This window comes from Palaemon carinicauda, chromosome 1 (assembly GCF_036898095.1).
Source record: "Palaemon carinicauda isolate YSFRI2023 chromosome 1, ASM3689809v2, whole genome shotgun sequence".
Lineage (NCBI taxonomy): Eukaryota > Metazoa > Arthropoda > Malacostraca > Decapoda > Palaemonidae > Palaemon > Palaemon carinicauda.
Window position 1 is genome coordinate 138,579,489 of NC_090725.1, and position 17,500 is coordinate 138,596,988.

Genomic DNA, 17,500 nt, shown 5'->3' on the forward strand with positions numbered 1-17,500 from the left:
ATCACTCCAGAAATTCTCTGTATTAAATCATACGTTAACATCATTGTTATTAAAGTACATTCGTCAAATTTCTGACATCAGCAAAAAAAAAAAAAAAAAAAACCAATAATAATAATAATAATAATAATAATAATAATAATTACTCCTAAAATCTTTGTATTAATTCATATGTTTACATCATTGTTATTAAAATACATTCGTCAAATTTCTGACATCAGAAATATATTGGTAGCTATCACACTAACCTCCGAATTCCTCAGCAACCCTCTCCAAAACAACCGCTGCAGTCGTTCTGCGCATGCGCAGCCTGTCAGACGCCACCGACGCTTCAGAAAAAATATCTTTCAAAGAATACTACGTCGGTTCCTTTCTGTTCTGGCACGTTGGTTCCGTTCTGTTCTGGCCCATTGTGCGCAGTCGGGTAAGAATGTATGCTTTCAATTTCTATCGGACGTTTCGGTTCAGTTCGGGCGCGTCCGTTCGGGCGCGTCCGTTCGGGCTCAGTGTGCAGCAAGCTTAAAACTAACAAAACTCAAAGTATGACTGTAAGTAGGTCAAGGACCGTGGCTCCTCAACATATGGATCTCAGCATTGATAATTTTCTATAACTTTGTATGACTTTAAAAATTTTAGGTGTGATTTTCGACAGTAAAATTAATTTTGAGAAACACATTACGCCTGTGTCTTTGTCAATTTCTCAAAAAAATTGGCTTATTGAGAAATTATTACTAGATTTTTGGCGATTAATCTATTCTGAAGACGTGTTTTAATTCTTTCACTTTTCCTTGTTTCGAGTATTGTTCTGTGTGGTCTTCAGCTGCTGATTCCCATCATAATTTGTTTGACAGGAACTTACGGTCTATTAAATTTCTTATTCCTGATTTAGATATTAATCTCTGACACCGTCGTTCAATTAATTCATTATGCATGTTGCATAATATTTTTTTATAATTCTGACCATCCTTTATATTTAGATATTCCTGGACAGTTCCATCCTGTTCGTGATATTAGGTATGCAGTTAATTTTATTAGTCAGGCCTTCTCCATCATGAGGGTTAATACTACACAGTATTCTAGAAGCTTTATTCCAGCTGTGACCAAGTTGTGGAACGATCTCCCTAATCGGATAGTTGAATCAGTAGAACTTGCAGCAAATGTTTCTATGTTAAATGTCTTACATAAGTCCTTTTATAGTTTATATATCAAATATATATTTTAATGCTGTTAATGTTTTTAGAATATTTCAATTGTTCATTACTTCTTATATCGTTTATTTATTTCCATATTTTCTTTCCTCACTGGGCTATTTTTCCCTGTTGGAGCTCTTTGGCTTATAGCATCTTGCTTTTCCAACTAGGGTTGTAGCTTAGCTAGTAATAATAATAATAATAATAACTAGAGACTACATTAATCCATTGGCTATCAGCTGTGTCTTGTTCCAATAACCCCCATCCACTCTTTCCGGGATAGGGAGAAATCTGCGGAGTAGATACAGTACTCTACCGCATATTTTTAATCGTAACAACATTGAAATAAGTATTTCCGATATAAACTATAAAAAACTTTAACAAAAACACAGGAAGAGGAATTAGATAGAATAGTGTGCCCGAGTAATTCAATGAGCTGAGTTTTATTGTCGTCATTACTCAAGAACTCTTTCCAGTTATCTGGTCGCCTTGTGTTTTCTCCACTAACCAAATGTTTTTCTCTTGAGCCAAGATTTGATCTCTCCAGGGATTTTATTGAATTGGGCATGTAAACCGAGAGTTTATAAATGAGCATATAAGGAGGTGAACTATCAGGTTGCGATATGGAAACGTGCCTATTATCCCAAACCTGAGGTCCCTCATCCAGGTGTGGATCATGATTGGATAATGAAGGATGGAAATCGAGAACCCTGTTGGTTCAAGGGAACTGCACTTCCTACAAGTATACAAGGTACCTAGAGGTGATGCTACAGATGGTGAATATGGGGGGCGAAAGCAACAGACAGCAAGCATCGTGATACCCGTTCATCACAGATCCAGAAGAGTGAGAAAGCCGCCTGGAAGATCAAGCAAAGAACGCATTCATAACAGAGAGACTGAAGAAGAATGATGACTTCTTTGCTCCATTGCCCAAAGAGAGGCTGAAGACTTTCGCTGACATTGGCAAGAAAGCACTTGTGAAAACATCAAGTAACAAAACAGTGGAGTACAAACAGCAGGGGAATATTGCATTCAAGTTGTTCGTCAAGTCTCAAAACCACAAATTGGATGTCCAAGAACTTCTACGATACCCACTCAGGCCTGTGCCATCATCACTTGAGACGATACCCACTCAGGCCTGTGCCATCATCACTTGAGACATCAGATGGGTATCTTCTGATGACAGACAAGAGCAAGGCATTCCACCACTTAGTGGAAGACACGAATGATTCCGCTATTCCTCCTGACAAAGATACCATGAATGTAGAAGATGGAAGTGCCGTGTTTCACTCAATGAAGGAAATGCCAAAAACATTCAAACAGATATGTCAAAACATCTTGTCCGTCTCTACATCTGGGAAATCCAGCGTGATTTTCAGCACTGACACTTACATGCCCAATTCAATAAAATCCCCGGAGAGATCAAATCTTAGCTCAGGAGAAAAACGTTTGGTTAGTGGAGAAAACGCAAGGCGACCAGATAACTGGAAAGAGTTCTTGAGTAATGACGACAATAAAACTCAGCTCATTGAATTACACTTGAGGGTTCGGTGCACGGAGGAGAATATACCGAAGGTAGAGAAGAAGCTTATCTTAGTTTGTAAGGGCAAGGCGTACGAACTCAAGGCAGACAATGAGAAGATGACTGCATTTTAAATTGAATCTCTTGACTCAACCCAGGAAAAGACTGATTCACGTGTCATTCTCTATTCAACCTATGCCAAAGATGAAGGATATAAATTTGTTCGGGTTCGAAGTCCAGAGAGTGACATATTCTTCTTACTTCTGTATTATGCTCCAAACTTAGGTGTGCAGCTCCTTTTTGATACTGGCACTGGGAATAGAAGGCGATTCATAGATGTCACAGAACTATCAAAAGAGTTCACACCAACTTACTGTGCCACTCTTCTTGGTCTGCTTTCCTTGGTCTGCATGCATTCAGTAGATGCGATATGACCAGTGCCTTTAAAGGAATTATCAAGTCAAAACCGCTGCGAATTCTACAGAAATGCCCAAAGTACCAAGAAGTCTTCAGTTGCCTAGGGGAGTCATGGAAGGTAACCAATGAAATATTCCTTGCTCTTGAGGATTTCGCCTGCACCATGTATTCTGCCAAAACTAAGACAAAGGAGGTTGACCAGCTTCGATACCAAATGCTCGAGTTAAAGTGCAGTGGGCAGTCGCTGGATTCAAAGAAGAATGTTGATCTTTCATCTCTTCAGCCACCAAGAGTGTCTAAATGAGCATATCAGGTGGTGAACTATCAGGTTGCGATATGGAAACGTGCCCATTATCCCAAACATTGAGGTCCCTCATCCAGCTGTGGATCATGGTTGGATAATGAAGGATGGAAATCTAGAGCCCTGTTGGTTCAAGGGAACTGCACTTCCTACAAGTATGGCTGATATATTTGAGATGATAGACGATGATGAGAAGTCTGATGATGAAAGCCTTGATGAAAACAATGCAAGTGATGGAAATTTTGATGATGACTATGAAAGTGATGACAGTGATGACTTGGACTAAGAAAGTTTCAAGTAACAAGATGGTAGATTTCAGGGTCGAAGGACCAAGGAGCTCCCTTGTATCACAAGATATTTCCAATAATTGCCTTTCCATTAATCAAAAGTGGACCCAAAGGTACCCAAGTAGACTATCAAACTTTATACCTTGCATAGGTTGACTTTTTTTTGTAGTCCAAAGCAACACAGTGTGAATTTTCACAATGAGGACTTGCATCATATGAGTATATTGTACATTCATGTAGTTTTATTGTATTTCATTCATGATTGTTGTAACCTTCAAATAAAGCATTTCTGTTGTTGATTTATGTGACTTTCCCCAAATTTACTGACAGACTTGTTGAGACTGCCTTTATTGGATGTTGTGATCTCAAAAATCTGGGTGAGGACACGAATATTATCTCTCTTGCTGCATTCAAGGAGGACTTATAGCCAAATCAAAATTATGGCTTCCAGAGTGGCGGCCATCTTGAATTTCAGCATGATGTAATTAGTTGACATTGTTGAGAATGATTTTTTTGGATTCTCTGACCCCCAAAACCTGGGACTACACACCAAAATAGTTTCCGTAGCCCCGCTATAAGAAAAGTTATGAGCTTTATCAGTTTTTACGATTTTGAGGCAAAAAAACGACAAATTTGAAAATTGACCTTTTTACATAACATCTCATTTCCATGATTTGGCCAATAAGTACGCTTAATGGGTATCTTTCTATTTCTTGAGGTCTCTAGAGATGAAATAAGGCAGAAAAAGTCATCAGATATTGGTCTGGCTGGTCCTGGGGTTACATTTATGGAGGTGCCTAAAATTTTCTCTTGACCCCAAATTTGGTGACCTTTTGACCTCTGGTGACCTAATCATTAAACATAATTGCAAATTGTCTATTTTATCTATTAGAGAGGCCCAACGCAAACATTTTAATATGTCATTTATCCTTCTGTGACTATTCAGTCCGGAGTTATGTCTAATTAGGTTTCCCCTACCCCAAAATTGGCAGCTGCAAAATTCGATGATGTCATCAAATAAAGTGGCCGAGGAGTGGTAGTGAGTCCCTATTTTTTCAATAGGAACATTAAAAAAATGAAAATATGGATCAAATGCTACAACCTAAATGCACTTTTGTCAATTTTAAGGGGGGGGGGGGGGTGCAAGGTGAGCCCCTCAGCCCACGGACTATATTGATATATTGGAGTTGAGTACAGGTCCTTAATGACTGATATAATGAGTAAGAGGTCCTTAGAACTACCAAGTGCAATTTCTACCTAGCAGTTTGAGTGACATTACATCTTGAGATTGTCTCGGGAGAGAGAGAGAGAGAGAGAGAGAGAGAGAGAGAGAGAGAGAGAGAGAGAGAGAGAGAGAGAGAGAGAGAGAGAGATATTTTGTATTATATATCGAATTTTAAACGGATTTTGACGTAGGAAAAATCTATTTTTGGGTGAGATAGCCATGTCGTCCTGATGGAAGTTCCTTTCGGCAGCTTCCTACAGTATAATATTTCTGTGAGTGATATTACAAGAGATTTACAACCTAAATGCACTTTTGTCAGTTTTAAGGGGGGGGGGGTGCAAGGTGAGCCCCTCAGCCCACGGACTATATTGATATATTGGAGTTGAGTACAGGTCCTTAATGACTGATATAATGAGTAAGAGGTCCTTAGAACTACCAAGTGCAATTTCTACCTAGCAGTTTGAGTGACATTACATCTTGAGATTGTCTCGGGAGAGAGAGAGAGAGAGAGAGAGAGAGAGAGAGAGAGAGAGAGAGAGAGAGAGAGAGAGAGAGAGAGATATTTTGTATTATATATCGAATTTTAAACGGATTTTGACGTAGGAAAAATCTATTTTTGGGTGAGATAGCCATGTCGTCCTGATGGAAGTTCCTTTCGGCAGCTTCCTACAGTATGATATTTCTGTGAGTGATATTACAAGAGATTTACCGTTAGGTATCACGGGGGTCTAACCCCCGGAACGACTATCCTAAGATATCGTGTATAATCAGGGACGTATCCGTAGATAACCATAGATATCTGCACCCCAAACAGACTTAACCCAGTCTAGGAATCTAAGGAGGAGGATAGGTGAGGAGCGGTTACATATCCTCTCCCTTCATAGTACTGTTCGTCTCTGATAGTTTCATTCCACATAGCAGCTTAACTACCGTGAGAAGAGGCATCCGACGACGCATCGGGGAGAGACAACGTAATGGGTGGGCCATCAGGACGACAGGGCTATCTCACCCAAAAATAGATTTTTCCTACGTCAAAATCCATTTTTTGGGCTCGAGCCATGTTGTCCTGATGGAAGTGTACCAAAGAATTACCTATGCCTCGGTGGAAAGCCTCAAAGAGAGAGAGCCCAATACCGAAATGCATTTACAGGATTACTCCGTCAAGGCATATGTATCAGTCTCAACTATATATCCCAGAACAGTTCGGTGGCAGTATTGACAAGCATGATGGTCCGACAAGGAGGCAATAAGGACCAAAGGACCGTCCTCCGCAATTGAAAATTCCCCTGAGTGTAGTGTCGGGAACCTTAAGGAACCCGAAACTAAAGGAGGCATCGTAGGTGAGGCGTATGGAACCAAAACCCGCCAGGAGACTAAATCGAATTATGTTCAGGAAGGATAATAATGAGAAGACACACTAAAGTTAATGCCACTACAGTAATTATAATTGTAATAGTAGGCCGTAAAATTAAAAGGCATGTAACAATTCACAGCCTTTTACTCACAAGGTTAATGAACAACTGTCATTAACCGCATATGGAAAATTTTTGTACAAAGTAAATACATCCCGTTCATACCCAGACATACGGTAACATTTAGGGGACAAATACATGACATAAGGAACCATAGGGAACTTATGTCAAGATAAACCTGATTAATAGACACATGATCACGCCTGTACAAAAAAGGGGGTAATCACCCGAACGAAATGAGATATAGCTTAACTACCATTTAGACAGTTAGGCTGTAGCATTGAAGGAACACACATAGCATCTGAAAGACACATGTAAACCTGAAAAGGGAAATGATGAAATGCATTTTCCTATTTGTCCTTGAAGCAACAACCAAATGTTTACTCATTGTTAATAACAAGCTGAAGGAGTGCGTTAGTACGCATTGTGGGCTACGTCGTTGCAGCAGGTTCGATAACACTTCCCGCAGCCACCACAAAATGACGTATCTCCTCCAATTGCTTCAGATAATTCCCGAAGAAAGCTCAAGTGGTCTTCCAACCAGTATATGCCTGCAGTCCCTCAAAGGACATATACTGGAAAAAGCTCAAGGAGGAAGCCACAGGGTTGAGACCCGATGTCATACAAGCTGGGTCCGCTCTTCGTATAAAGTAAGCAATTTTGGCTCATCTGTTTCAGAGACAGATCAGACCCCACTGTATCTATTTGAAACAAATGACCAACCTTAAGCTGCACTGGTCTTAGTAAATACACTTTTGAACAGTGCACTGGACACAGGGAAGGATCACTTGGTAGGGGAACTCTTTTCCATAGACCCCAATGTTTAAAGGGAAGTTCATTCTTAGCCAGAAAGTGGAATCAGGGTTTAAATTAACCTCACCATTATCCACAAATGCAATGTGGTCATTCTGTCTAGAAAGCGTCACAATGTCACCAACCCGAGCACCGGAAGCCATCGCAATTAAAAAGATGACCTTCTGATTGAGATCATGAATAAAAGCCATTTAATTGTCTATGTCAGAAGCAAATTGCCAAAATTTGTCCAAAGACCAAGAGATAGGCTTCAGTGGAGCCGACAGCCGCAGCCTTGTACAAACCTTCGGAATTTGTTGAAGAGATCTGAGTTAAAGCCGACATCAAAGGCGTATAGTATAGGTCTAGAGAGGGCCGAATTGTTTAACAAAATCGTGGATGAAGCTAGACATTAACCGTACAAAGCAAGCAGGAAACCTAAACAAAATCCATAGTAATCAACCCTAGATTTTGCCTTTGACCAATTTGACCCATTTTGTCCATGACGTTCTATACTGAGTCATGGTGTTTAGACGATTCATAGTTACTGCAAATACTCACTGATCACGTTGAATTTGGAACTTTTTTTCCCAGGGCTAAGGCGTAAAAATCATGAGATGAGTGTTGTTCGATCTCCCTGGTAAAGCATAAATAATCTCCTGCTGGTCCTCCTGGGACAGAATCGGGTTGGTCACGGCACCAACTTGGGGTTCAAATCCATGACGATGGGAAACCAGTTGCTCTATGGCTACAGAGAAGCCACCAGAGCTGCCGTCTCTTGAAAGATCGAAGCCTGTCCAAAACCTTCATGAGGAAGTTGAGCAGTGGAAATGGGTAAATCGTCGTCCAACGATTACTATCCAGGGACATTGTGTCCATGCCCACTACTGCTTGATCCACTTTTGTTGCTACCTAGCAGGGAAGTATCATGGTGAGACTCGTCGCAAACAGATCCACTTGAAGGCCAGGGAGTTGATCTCCCTGAAGGTGGGGTGTTGACAAGTGCCAACCTTTCTTCTGAGCCAACGTAAAGACGGCTATCATTACGTGGTTTATTTGAGGAGACTTCGATTCTTGTCTGTTAATGCAATGGACTATCACCCTGTTGTCGAGGTCTAGACAGATATGAATGTTTTCCTTCCAGTATAATTTCTTGAGGGACAAGAAGACTGCCATGGACTCCAGAATATTGATGTGGAATTGCTGAAATTTCTGAGACCAACAGCCTAGCACTTTCTTGGGTGGGTTATGACCCCCCCAACCATCCAACGAGGCGTCCGCACAACGTGGCACTACTGGAGGAGGAAAGCGCAACGGCACCCTCTGTGAAAGACTTTTGGTAATGGACCACGGTCTAAGTTGTTTGTGCAGTAAAACTGGAGCCATCTGATGGTCGCGAAGAGCTTTGGAGGCTCTCCTTTCGCAAACTCTGCTTGCATCTTTGAGTCATACATGGAGGAAAGGGTTCATTAACGAGGTGAATTGTAAAGATCTTAGAACTACCTCTTTGCGTCGCCTGGTGATCATCCCCGACTCGATCAGGGATTTGACTGACGTTTCTATTTCCTTTCTCTTGGAGAGAGGAATAGAAAGGGAGTGAGACTTAAGGTCCCAACGAATCTCCAACCACAGGAAATCTTCAGCTGGAGCCAGTCTTGATTTCTTGAAGTTGACCTGAAATCCAAGGGACTGGAGGAACCGTATAACTCGAGTGGTTGCTTCCGAGCACTCAGTGCCGAGGGAACTCACACTAGCCAGTCGACCAGGTACGCCTCTACTTGAAGGCCTATCTCCCGAAGTTGTTGTACGACTGCGTCGGTAAACTTCGTGAAAATCCTCAGAGCCATGTTGAGCCCAAATGGCATAGCTCTGAATACGTAGCCCTTTCTCTCCAGGCTGAAACCAAGGTAGGGGGAGAAGTGTCTACCTATCGGATGATACAAAGACGTCGGTAAGATCTATAGAGACAATGAAAGCCTCCTGGGGTGGTAAGGTCCGTATCTGCGAAATAGTCAACATCCGAAACCTGTCGCACTGAACGAGCAGGCTTAGACGGAACAAGACGAGAATAGTTTGAGGTATGCTCAAAACCTTTTTGGCACACAAAATAGACAACCTTGAAATCTCATAGATCTCATGCAGCGGATAACTCTTCTCTTCAGAAGGTCTTATACATACTGTTCCAGATAAGGTGTTGTTTCTGGAAGAATCTCCTGAGCTGTGGTGGCTTTTGTTACCACTTCCAGCCAAAGCCGTTGGAAATGACGCTCTGTGTCAAAGGATGGAAGAACCCACAATCCTTGAACAAAGCCAGCTGTCCCCCTAACGGGAGACCTTCATTATTTATGTTGAGGACGTGAACCTCTTCCTCCATTGCCGTTTCGAAGTCCACGACCCCTGGACTTGCCTCCTCTGTCAAGAAGGCCTCAGAAGACGACCCTTACTCATACACAGGGTGGAAGGCTGGGGACTCTGACACCACTTGTTAGGGCACAGCGTAGACAATCTGAGGGATAGCGGCATAGGAAAGAACAAATGACTTCTGATGATAAGTCAGTTTGCGAGACCTCTTGGGTTGTGGGCCTCTCCCAGGGGTGAACATCCTCTTCAATGAGGTCCCCCACTTCTGGAAAAGGCTCTAAGCTCTGCGACAGCCTTATCCGTAACTTCCTTCACTACCTTCTAAGGAAACAGGTCTTTTTCCCAGATGCTAGAGGCGATGAAACGTTTCTGCCCGTGGCAGATGAAAGGTGTGTCAAGAACATGCTCTCTACAGGCTCGATGGGCCTAAAAAGAACCATAAAGATCCTTCATAAAGGTGGTGAGATGAGTTTTGCCAGCAAGGAAAGACTGAGGCATCTGCAAAATTCCCGATCATCATCTCCATGAAGCACTACAGAGACATCGACACTGACAACCATTGTCTGGCCTATGACTCAACCTTAAGAAGGTGTTCAGGAATCCTGGGCAGCTTCTCATGAAATTGGCGGCCGGCCGCATCCTTATCCAGTTTACTCTCAGCAAAAGTAAACTGGACATTGGTCCAGTGGACGGCACCGTGTGGTAAGACAGGTGAAACTGGTTTGTACTCTTCCAAAGCTGGGAGAGGCTTACCCTCATCGATGGCTTCCTCCACTTCCTCTGAAGCTCTTCGGGGCAAAGGGGAAGACCACATTGTCCGGAGCCACGAAGGAGGCCAACCTCTTACCGAAGGCAACAATCCGTATATTGATACACCCTGCCGTCATCATTGCCGCGTGCAATAAGGTAGCTAGGAGGGAAAGACCTTATACCTAGTCGACTCCTTTTACTACTTCAAGGCCTAGATGTCTCCACGTGAGGCCTTGAACATCATCATCTGGTATTACTAATTTCCCTCCATGAAGGCTTTCATGTTAGCCATAAGTAAAGATGCATTATAGTACCCTTGGTACTCGAGAACTGAGGGGCTCCATGAGCCCAGCAGAAGATGTTGGGAGGAAAAAAGGGCAGGAACAGCCACCGTCACGGAAGAAGTAATCGTCACGGTAGACCGGGAGGCCGTTGTCATAGTGGGATCGAAAACGGTAGACACCACTGAATCCTTGAGGAGATCAAACTTACCTCATCCTCTTACCCAAGTGCGAAGGGACCTCGGAAGAACATGCTGTCGTCTTTGGAGGTATCCTTTGAGACCCATCTGGAGTGAAGTAGATCCTTACAAACACTGCAATCCTGATGGTCTCAGTACGATACTGGACCTTCCACCCTCCGACACTTCACATGTGCGGCAAGTATCGGGACCACAAGAATACTCTAACATTCACCAAAGGCTGAAAGAAATGGGTCATTAACGTTCCATGTTAACAATTGAGGGAAAAGTAATCCCAAATTGTGTGTAAATGCAATTGGTGAGAAAGGAGGAGAGAAAGTACAAAAAGTCCATTCTCCTATTGAAGAACGTGAGATTGGAAAAAAAATAGCCTCCTAAAAGACCGTTGCTATAGGCCCAAATAGGGGGGTGGGGGAGGTGCTCATGGAAAGAACTAGGGCTCCTATATCTCCGGAGAGAAATGGCCACGGTAAGGTTGATAGTTCAAGCAATCGACGCATCGATTAATGAGCATATACACAGCAGCATAAAGATAAAATTCATGCAATGTCCGTCCCGGAAAGGCTTGCCACACCGTCAGAATCGGTGGCTGCAGTCCGATAGAGAAATCTCAGAGGCTTGGAAGTAACAGCAGTACATGGAAGCCGACGCACCGACATGTTGAGATCACCATTCTTAAAGGGGAGCTCCAATGGATTGCGCAGTTCTTATACGGGAGCACATGAGCGAATGCAGAATGGCGGACCAAAGGATCGCCGATGATGGCTAGGCTAAGCCTAAGAGGTCGATGCCACAGGTCGATCGAGAAATCCCAGAGGCTAGGATGGAACGTCAGAACAGGTAAGTTGAAGCAACGACAAGGAGAGATCCCCCTTCACAAAGGGGAGCTCCAAAAAACTGAACAGTCCTAGCATGAGAGATCATGAAGGAATGCAGCATGGCAGCCCAACGGATTCGCCGATGAAGGCTAGACTAATCGTTAACAAGGGCTAGGCTAAGCCTAATAGGGCAATGCCGTAGGTCGATCGAGAAATCCCATAGGCTAGTAGGGAACGGCAGTACAGGTAAGTCGGCGCACCGACAAGGGGAGCTCACCCTTCGCAAAGGGGAGCTCCAATGGACTACCCAGTCCTAGCATGGGAAATCATGAATGAATGCAGCACGGCGGACCAACGGATTCGCCAACGAGGGCTAGGCTAAGCCTAATGGGTCGAAAAAACCGGAAGATCAAAGGCTGCAGACATAGGGGCTCATTAATCTAGTATAATCGAGGAAAAAACCCTTTAAAGGTAAAAAGGCCACTGCCAACGAGACCAGAAAGAAAGACCTGATCGCCATCGGCAAACCCGTCTCCGACAAAACTACCACTCTCTAAACAAGGCTATCTGGCACCGACACTCATAAAACTAAACTTAAGCTACATAAAAGCATAGTAAAAGTAACACAAAACAGAGCCCAAGGTACTGTAATGCCAAAATAAAGCTAGCTAATATGATACTAGTGAAATAAAACTAAGTGAACACGAAATAAAAAGGGCGGTCACATAATCAACATGGCGCCCAATGGCTAGCTGGACTTGGAGTGCCCGGCTCCTTCATCGCCATAAAAAAGTCAATTAACCACTCCCCGATGGGATCTAAAGTAGTTACAGCTAAATCAAACTGTAAAAGAGGAGGGTACTCAACTTTGACCATGAAAGGGAAGCCATCATGCGAGGAAATGCTCCAAAAAGCAGAGAAAAGGCGCTCTTGACAAAAACACGAACGCGTAGGTAAGCTGCGAAAATTGGTATGAGTCTATCAGAGACGAACAGTACTATGAAGAGAGAGGATATGTAACAGCTCCTCACCTATCCTCCTCCTAAGATTCCTAGACTGGGTTAAGTCTGTTTGGGGTTCAGATATTTATGGTTATCTACGGATATATCCCTGATTTTACACGTTATCTTAGGATAGTCGTTCCGGGGGTTAGAACCCCGTGATACCTAACAGTAATTCTCTTGTAATATCACTCAAAGAAATATCATACAGTAGGAAGCTGCCGAAAGGAACTTCCATCAGGACGACATGGCTCGAGCCCAAAGAAAGCTGGCAAAACTATGGGATTCACGGGTAAATATTAAAATAAATTTTTATTTCATTATTCTCTTATGTTATGCTCTTTCTTTTCTGCACTTGGTCATTTGGGCTTGTAGTTTTCTGCTTTTCCAACTAGGGCTGCGATAATGATACGGTAATAATGATTCAAAGGATTAGTCTGAGAACCAAGTATTGAGCTTGTGGTATTGATGAAGCCAGTGACTGATAAGTGTTAGGGGAGGTAGATAGTGAACAAAGCAGGAGTCAGAGCTTTTACCAAATTTACACTGGAAACAAAAGTCGCCAAGCGGTTATTCCCTCATGTCTTATCATATGTGATTGGATAGTTTCATATGTTTTTTACTGTCTTGTTGTGCTATCCAGTATTTAGCAAATACTGGGAAGTGTCAGTGTAGTTAATTGCTGCCTGTTATTTTAGCTTTTTATGTAATTTTTATCATAGTGAAAGAAAGGCTTAGTATTTCAGCAGTTTTTTATCTATGGAATAAGAAGATTGTTTTCAAAATTTAGTGTATATAATATGGTATGGCATTCACTCAATAACCTCTGAATTTTTGTATATGGTGTTACCTGTTAAATCTTAAACTAATGTTATGCGTTTCATTCTTAAAGGCTTAAAGAGGAGTTGAAAGAAGAAGAACGTCAGAGGAAAGAACAAAGAACTAGAATGACATTGAAGGATATATGTCAAGAAAAACCTTATGGTGTTGAAACATCTGAATCCCCAAGTCATAGAAGGTAAGTTATTGCTTATTCATGTACAGTATTGGGATAGCCGTTCACTTTGTAGAAATGCAGCTTTAATATGATTTCATATTATTATTATATAATTTACAAGATAAGTAGTAGTATTTTAGTGTATATCTCAGCAAATCTTACTCAGAATTCATATTGCTCTTATCATCAAGTGAGAATGTCTCGACCTTATGAATATAATTCAACAAGATCCTAATCTTTCCCCTTTCATCGCAATACTAAATATCCTTATAGTGCAGGATGTCAGCCACCCACTTGAATGCAGGGCTTTTTTACCAGTAACACCAAAACCTTCAGATTTTTTTGTCAAACACAAAAACATGCATGGCAGAGTTTGATCAGCCTTTTATGTAGTTTTAATGGGAAAATTGCTACAATTTTGAAGGTTTGTCCTTATATTTATTTCAAGTGACTGGGACTAATCAAGATCATTAATATCATCCCTATACAGTTTTTCTCAAATAGAGTAAAAAAGGAATTTTAATAATAGAATTTGATATTTCAATACTCACCCAATGTTCATATTGCTTTGTTCTTGAAACTCACTTAGTGTAGATGTTGCCCCCCCCCCAATTAAAAATTTTCAGTTTTCTTCCCTTCACGGGGCTTATTTGTCTCGCCACCAAGGGGATGGTCACATCTGGTGACTAATGATAACAACCATGTTGCGGCTAGGCTGCATTTGTCATGTCTTCAGTCTCGAAGTACAATAGAAACTAACATTTTTAGTCAGTAAGGAGGGGAGTGGGTATGCATATGACCATCAAGTAAGTATAGAAATTAAGTCTTATGATTAAAATTCAAGTTATTTCTTTGAATCTCCCTGATGTTCATATTGCTGACTCCCACATTCTGAAGGAGGTGGGTCGTGAAGGAAAGAGATTGGGAATTTCTCTTGAATTAATATTAATTATATATGTTAGATTCACTTCTTAGACTATTGCTCGGTACCAAACCGCCACGGCTAAATTAATAATTGGATGCTCCAGACTTTTTCTAAATACCTCTTGCACCCTAGTTTTCAAGTCCCTCATCTCTCTTGGATGCAACTCCTTATAAGCTTCTGTGACCAATATTTTAACTAGAAAGAATATAGCTCATAGACAAAGGGAAAACTGATTTAGTATGCTACTTAGCTGCTGCTAAAAGTCTTTCAAAAGAAAGATTCCTATAAAAATCAGTTATGTAGCTGCACTTCTAGTATCATGTACCCTAACTTTCAAGTCCCTCATCTCGCTTAGATGCAACTTCTTGCAAGCTTCTGTGACAAATGTTTTAACTAGAAAGCATATGGCATGTAGACAAAGGGCAACTAGAATATCCAACCCCACAAAACAGAACAGGAACACTGCCCTTAATGTCTTCAGTTTTGACCAAAATTATTCAACAACCTGTGACAGACAAAGAAAATAATCTCTTCTTAGAAGTTATCATAACTCCCTTTTCCCAAAAGGGAGTTTTATAGCAAGTAGTAAAGCTTCTGATGCGGAACACTTCATAATTTTGTGTGTTATCTTTGAACAGGGCCTTGCTAATCGTTCCAGTTTTAGCATATGTACTGCGCAAGCAAGGACCCTTGAAATCATTTTAGCTCTGAATGCAATCAAAAGAGGTTAGATCATGGTATGCTCTCCAAAACCTACCTTACAAGAAAGAACTAATATATCCAGCCCATGTCAACCCCAATAGGAAATGGGTTTTAGCCAAGAGTTTCTTAGAAAGATCTTCCAGAGGTTAAAAACGTGAACCATTTGAATATTGTAATAATACATCTAAATCAAAATAATCCTCTGACTCCATTAAGTTTTTCAATGATAAGGGCACTGAATACCTTTGCTACAATACCTAAAACAGATAAATCCAATCCTAGATGCTTTTGCACAGGTTCTATAACCTTTAATAGCTGAACTGGATAGATTCTCTTCAGGGAAGACTTTAAAATATTATCCACACTGCATTAATCCCTTGGCTATCTCGAGTATTATATTCCAACAACATTCCTCTACTGCATATTTTTTGTGTTTTTTTATAACTTTTTCACTTTTTTATTGTCTTTATGAATTTAAGCTTCTATGAACTCTTTCCATAGGCTCTTCTAAATCCTTTCTGCACTTAAACACTTTAAACTAAATACTACATTAATCCCTTGACTATCGAAAGTGTCATGTTCCAACAACGCCCGTCCCCCCTTCCTGGGATAGGGTGAAATCCGCGAAGTAGATACAGTACTCTACCGCATATTTTTTTTTTTTTAATTTTTTATAACTTTTTCACATTTTTTTTAATTTTATAAATTCAAACTTTTATAAACTCCTCTCATAGTGTTCTAAACAATTTTTACACATAAACACATTTCAAACTTTAGAGTGCTTTTATTCTTGATACATCCTTACCGATTAAATGAAAAGTTAAAATGGGAACACTCATTAGTGTAGATATGTAGCTAAACTTAATAGATGATGATGATTAGGTGTGCATTACTGAGCAATTTAGCAGATCATGATTATGAGTTAAATGTATTGCACAGCATAGAAGAGCATTATTGTTCTTCTGAAACCATCCCTTGAGCAGGTGCTTCATCAGGTGGTGTATTATCTCCGTATCATCATTGTCATCCATCATACTACCTAATATTTCCACTCATGTAGCATCTATGTCTTTCTCTTTTATTGCTGGTTAGGAAAATAATGATCAGCAGTTGCTGATGCTGCCTTTTCTTTCGTATAAGGATGCTTTTATAAATTTTCAAAAAGTTTTAGTTCCATTGATTACATTTCTGAACTGCAATGCATGAATCATCTGTGGTCCAAGGCTTCCACCAATTTCTCAAGTTTTTGTATTATTGCTGGAATTGAGAGGCATTCTAGTGATAGACTAACTTCCTCTTCTTCCCCTTGGCCCTTATGCTCTTCTTCGTCCTCACATGCTGACTTCGGTAACCGTCAGATATTCATTTGTTGAAGGATCTGAGTGGGCCTCTATCAGGTCATTTACATTATCCGTTTTCATGTTAGTGAAACTTCACTGCCCTATCTAATACTTCTTAGTGGATTTCATCAGGAGAGAATCCTTTAAAGTCAGAAACTGCCTCTGGCTTCAATTTCTTACAGCAAGCATTGAGGGGTTTGTTATTCATCACCTTTAAGGCCTTCTAAATATTTTGGAGACAAGTAATAGTGTGTCCATGCCAGACGTTTGAGTGAGAAGTTATCATCAGAGAGCCTTAAAAGCACAAAAAACACCTTGATCCATAGGCTGAATTTATGATGTCATATTCAGTTGTAAGACTTCAACCTGTAAGCCCTCATACGACAGGTTGATTGCGTGGCCTCCAGCTTGTCCATGAGGAGAAGCATTTGAAAATTAGGGTCACTTTTGGCAAAATAAAGCTGGACTTTGGGGATGAAGCAATAGTGAAACCAGTCCGATGTCAATGAATTCGTTAGCCTTGCTCTCTAGTTATGGATCCAATACACTGCCAGTAGTTTCTTCTTTTTGTTTTTGAGGGCCCTAGAGTTTTTGCACTAATAAATATAAGCGCTGGCTTTATCATAAAGCCTTCCGCACTTTAACGCTTACAGTGAGTGTGAGGTGATCTTTGTTGGCCCCAAACCAAGGGGCTCTGGCCTCCTGCTCCATGATGAAATTCTGCGATGGCTTTCATTTTCTAAAGAGCCCAATCTTATTCATGCAAAAAGCCACCCTCATCCTCGTTTATGGTCTGAAACGTGTTATTCTTGCATTGATTAGTGGTTGGTTTGTCACCAAAGTCAGCTTTTCCATGCAGGAACACACTCTTAAGGTTGAGCGTCTTTTTAAATTTATCGGTTGCTTTCTTTGGAGATGACAT

At 41.1% G+C, this 17,500-nt stretch overlaps 1 protein-coding gene across 4 annotated transcripts in view; it reads left to right on the forward strand.

Moving 5' to 3' along the window:
- Gcn2 (eukaryotic translation initiation factor 2 alpha kinase Gcn2) overlaps positions 1-17,500 on the forward strand; it is a 571,098-nt gene that overhangs the window by 203,043 nt on the left and 350,555 nt on the right. For all 4 annotated transcript variants that reach the window (XR_011046192.1, XR_011046195.1, XR_011046198.1 and 1 more), the window contains one exon: positions 13,507-13,632. Coding sequence is in view for 1 of the 4 variants with exons in the window: in XM_068385322.1 (XP_068241423.1) it covers positions 13,507-13,632 (126 nt within the window). In the remaining 3 variants the exon portion in view is untranslated. The remainder of the gene's footprint in view (positions 1-13,506; positions 13,633-17,500) is intronic.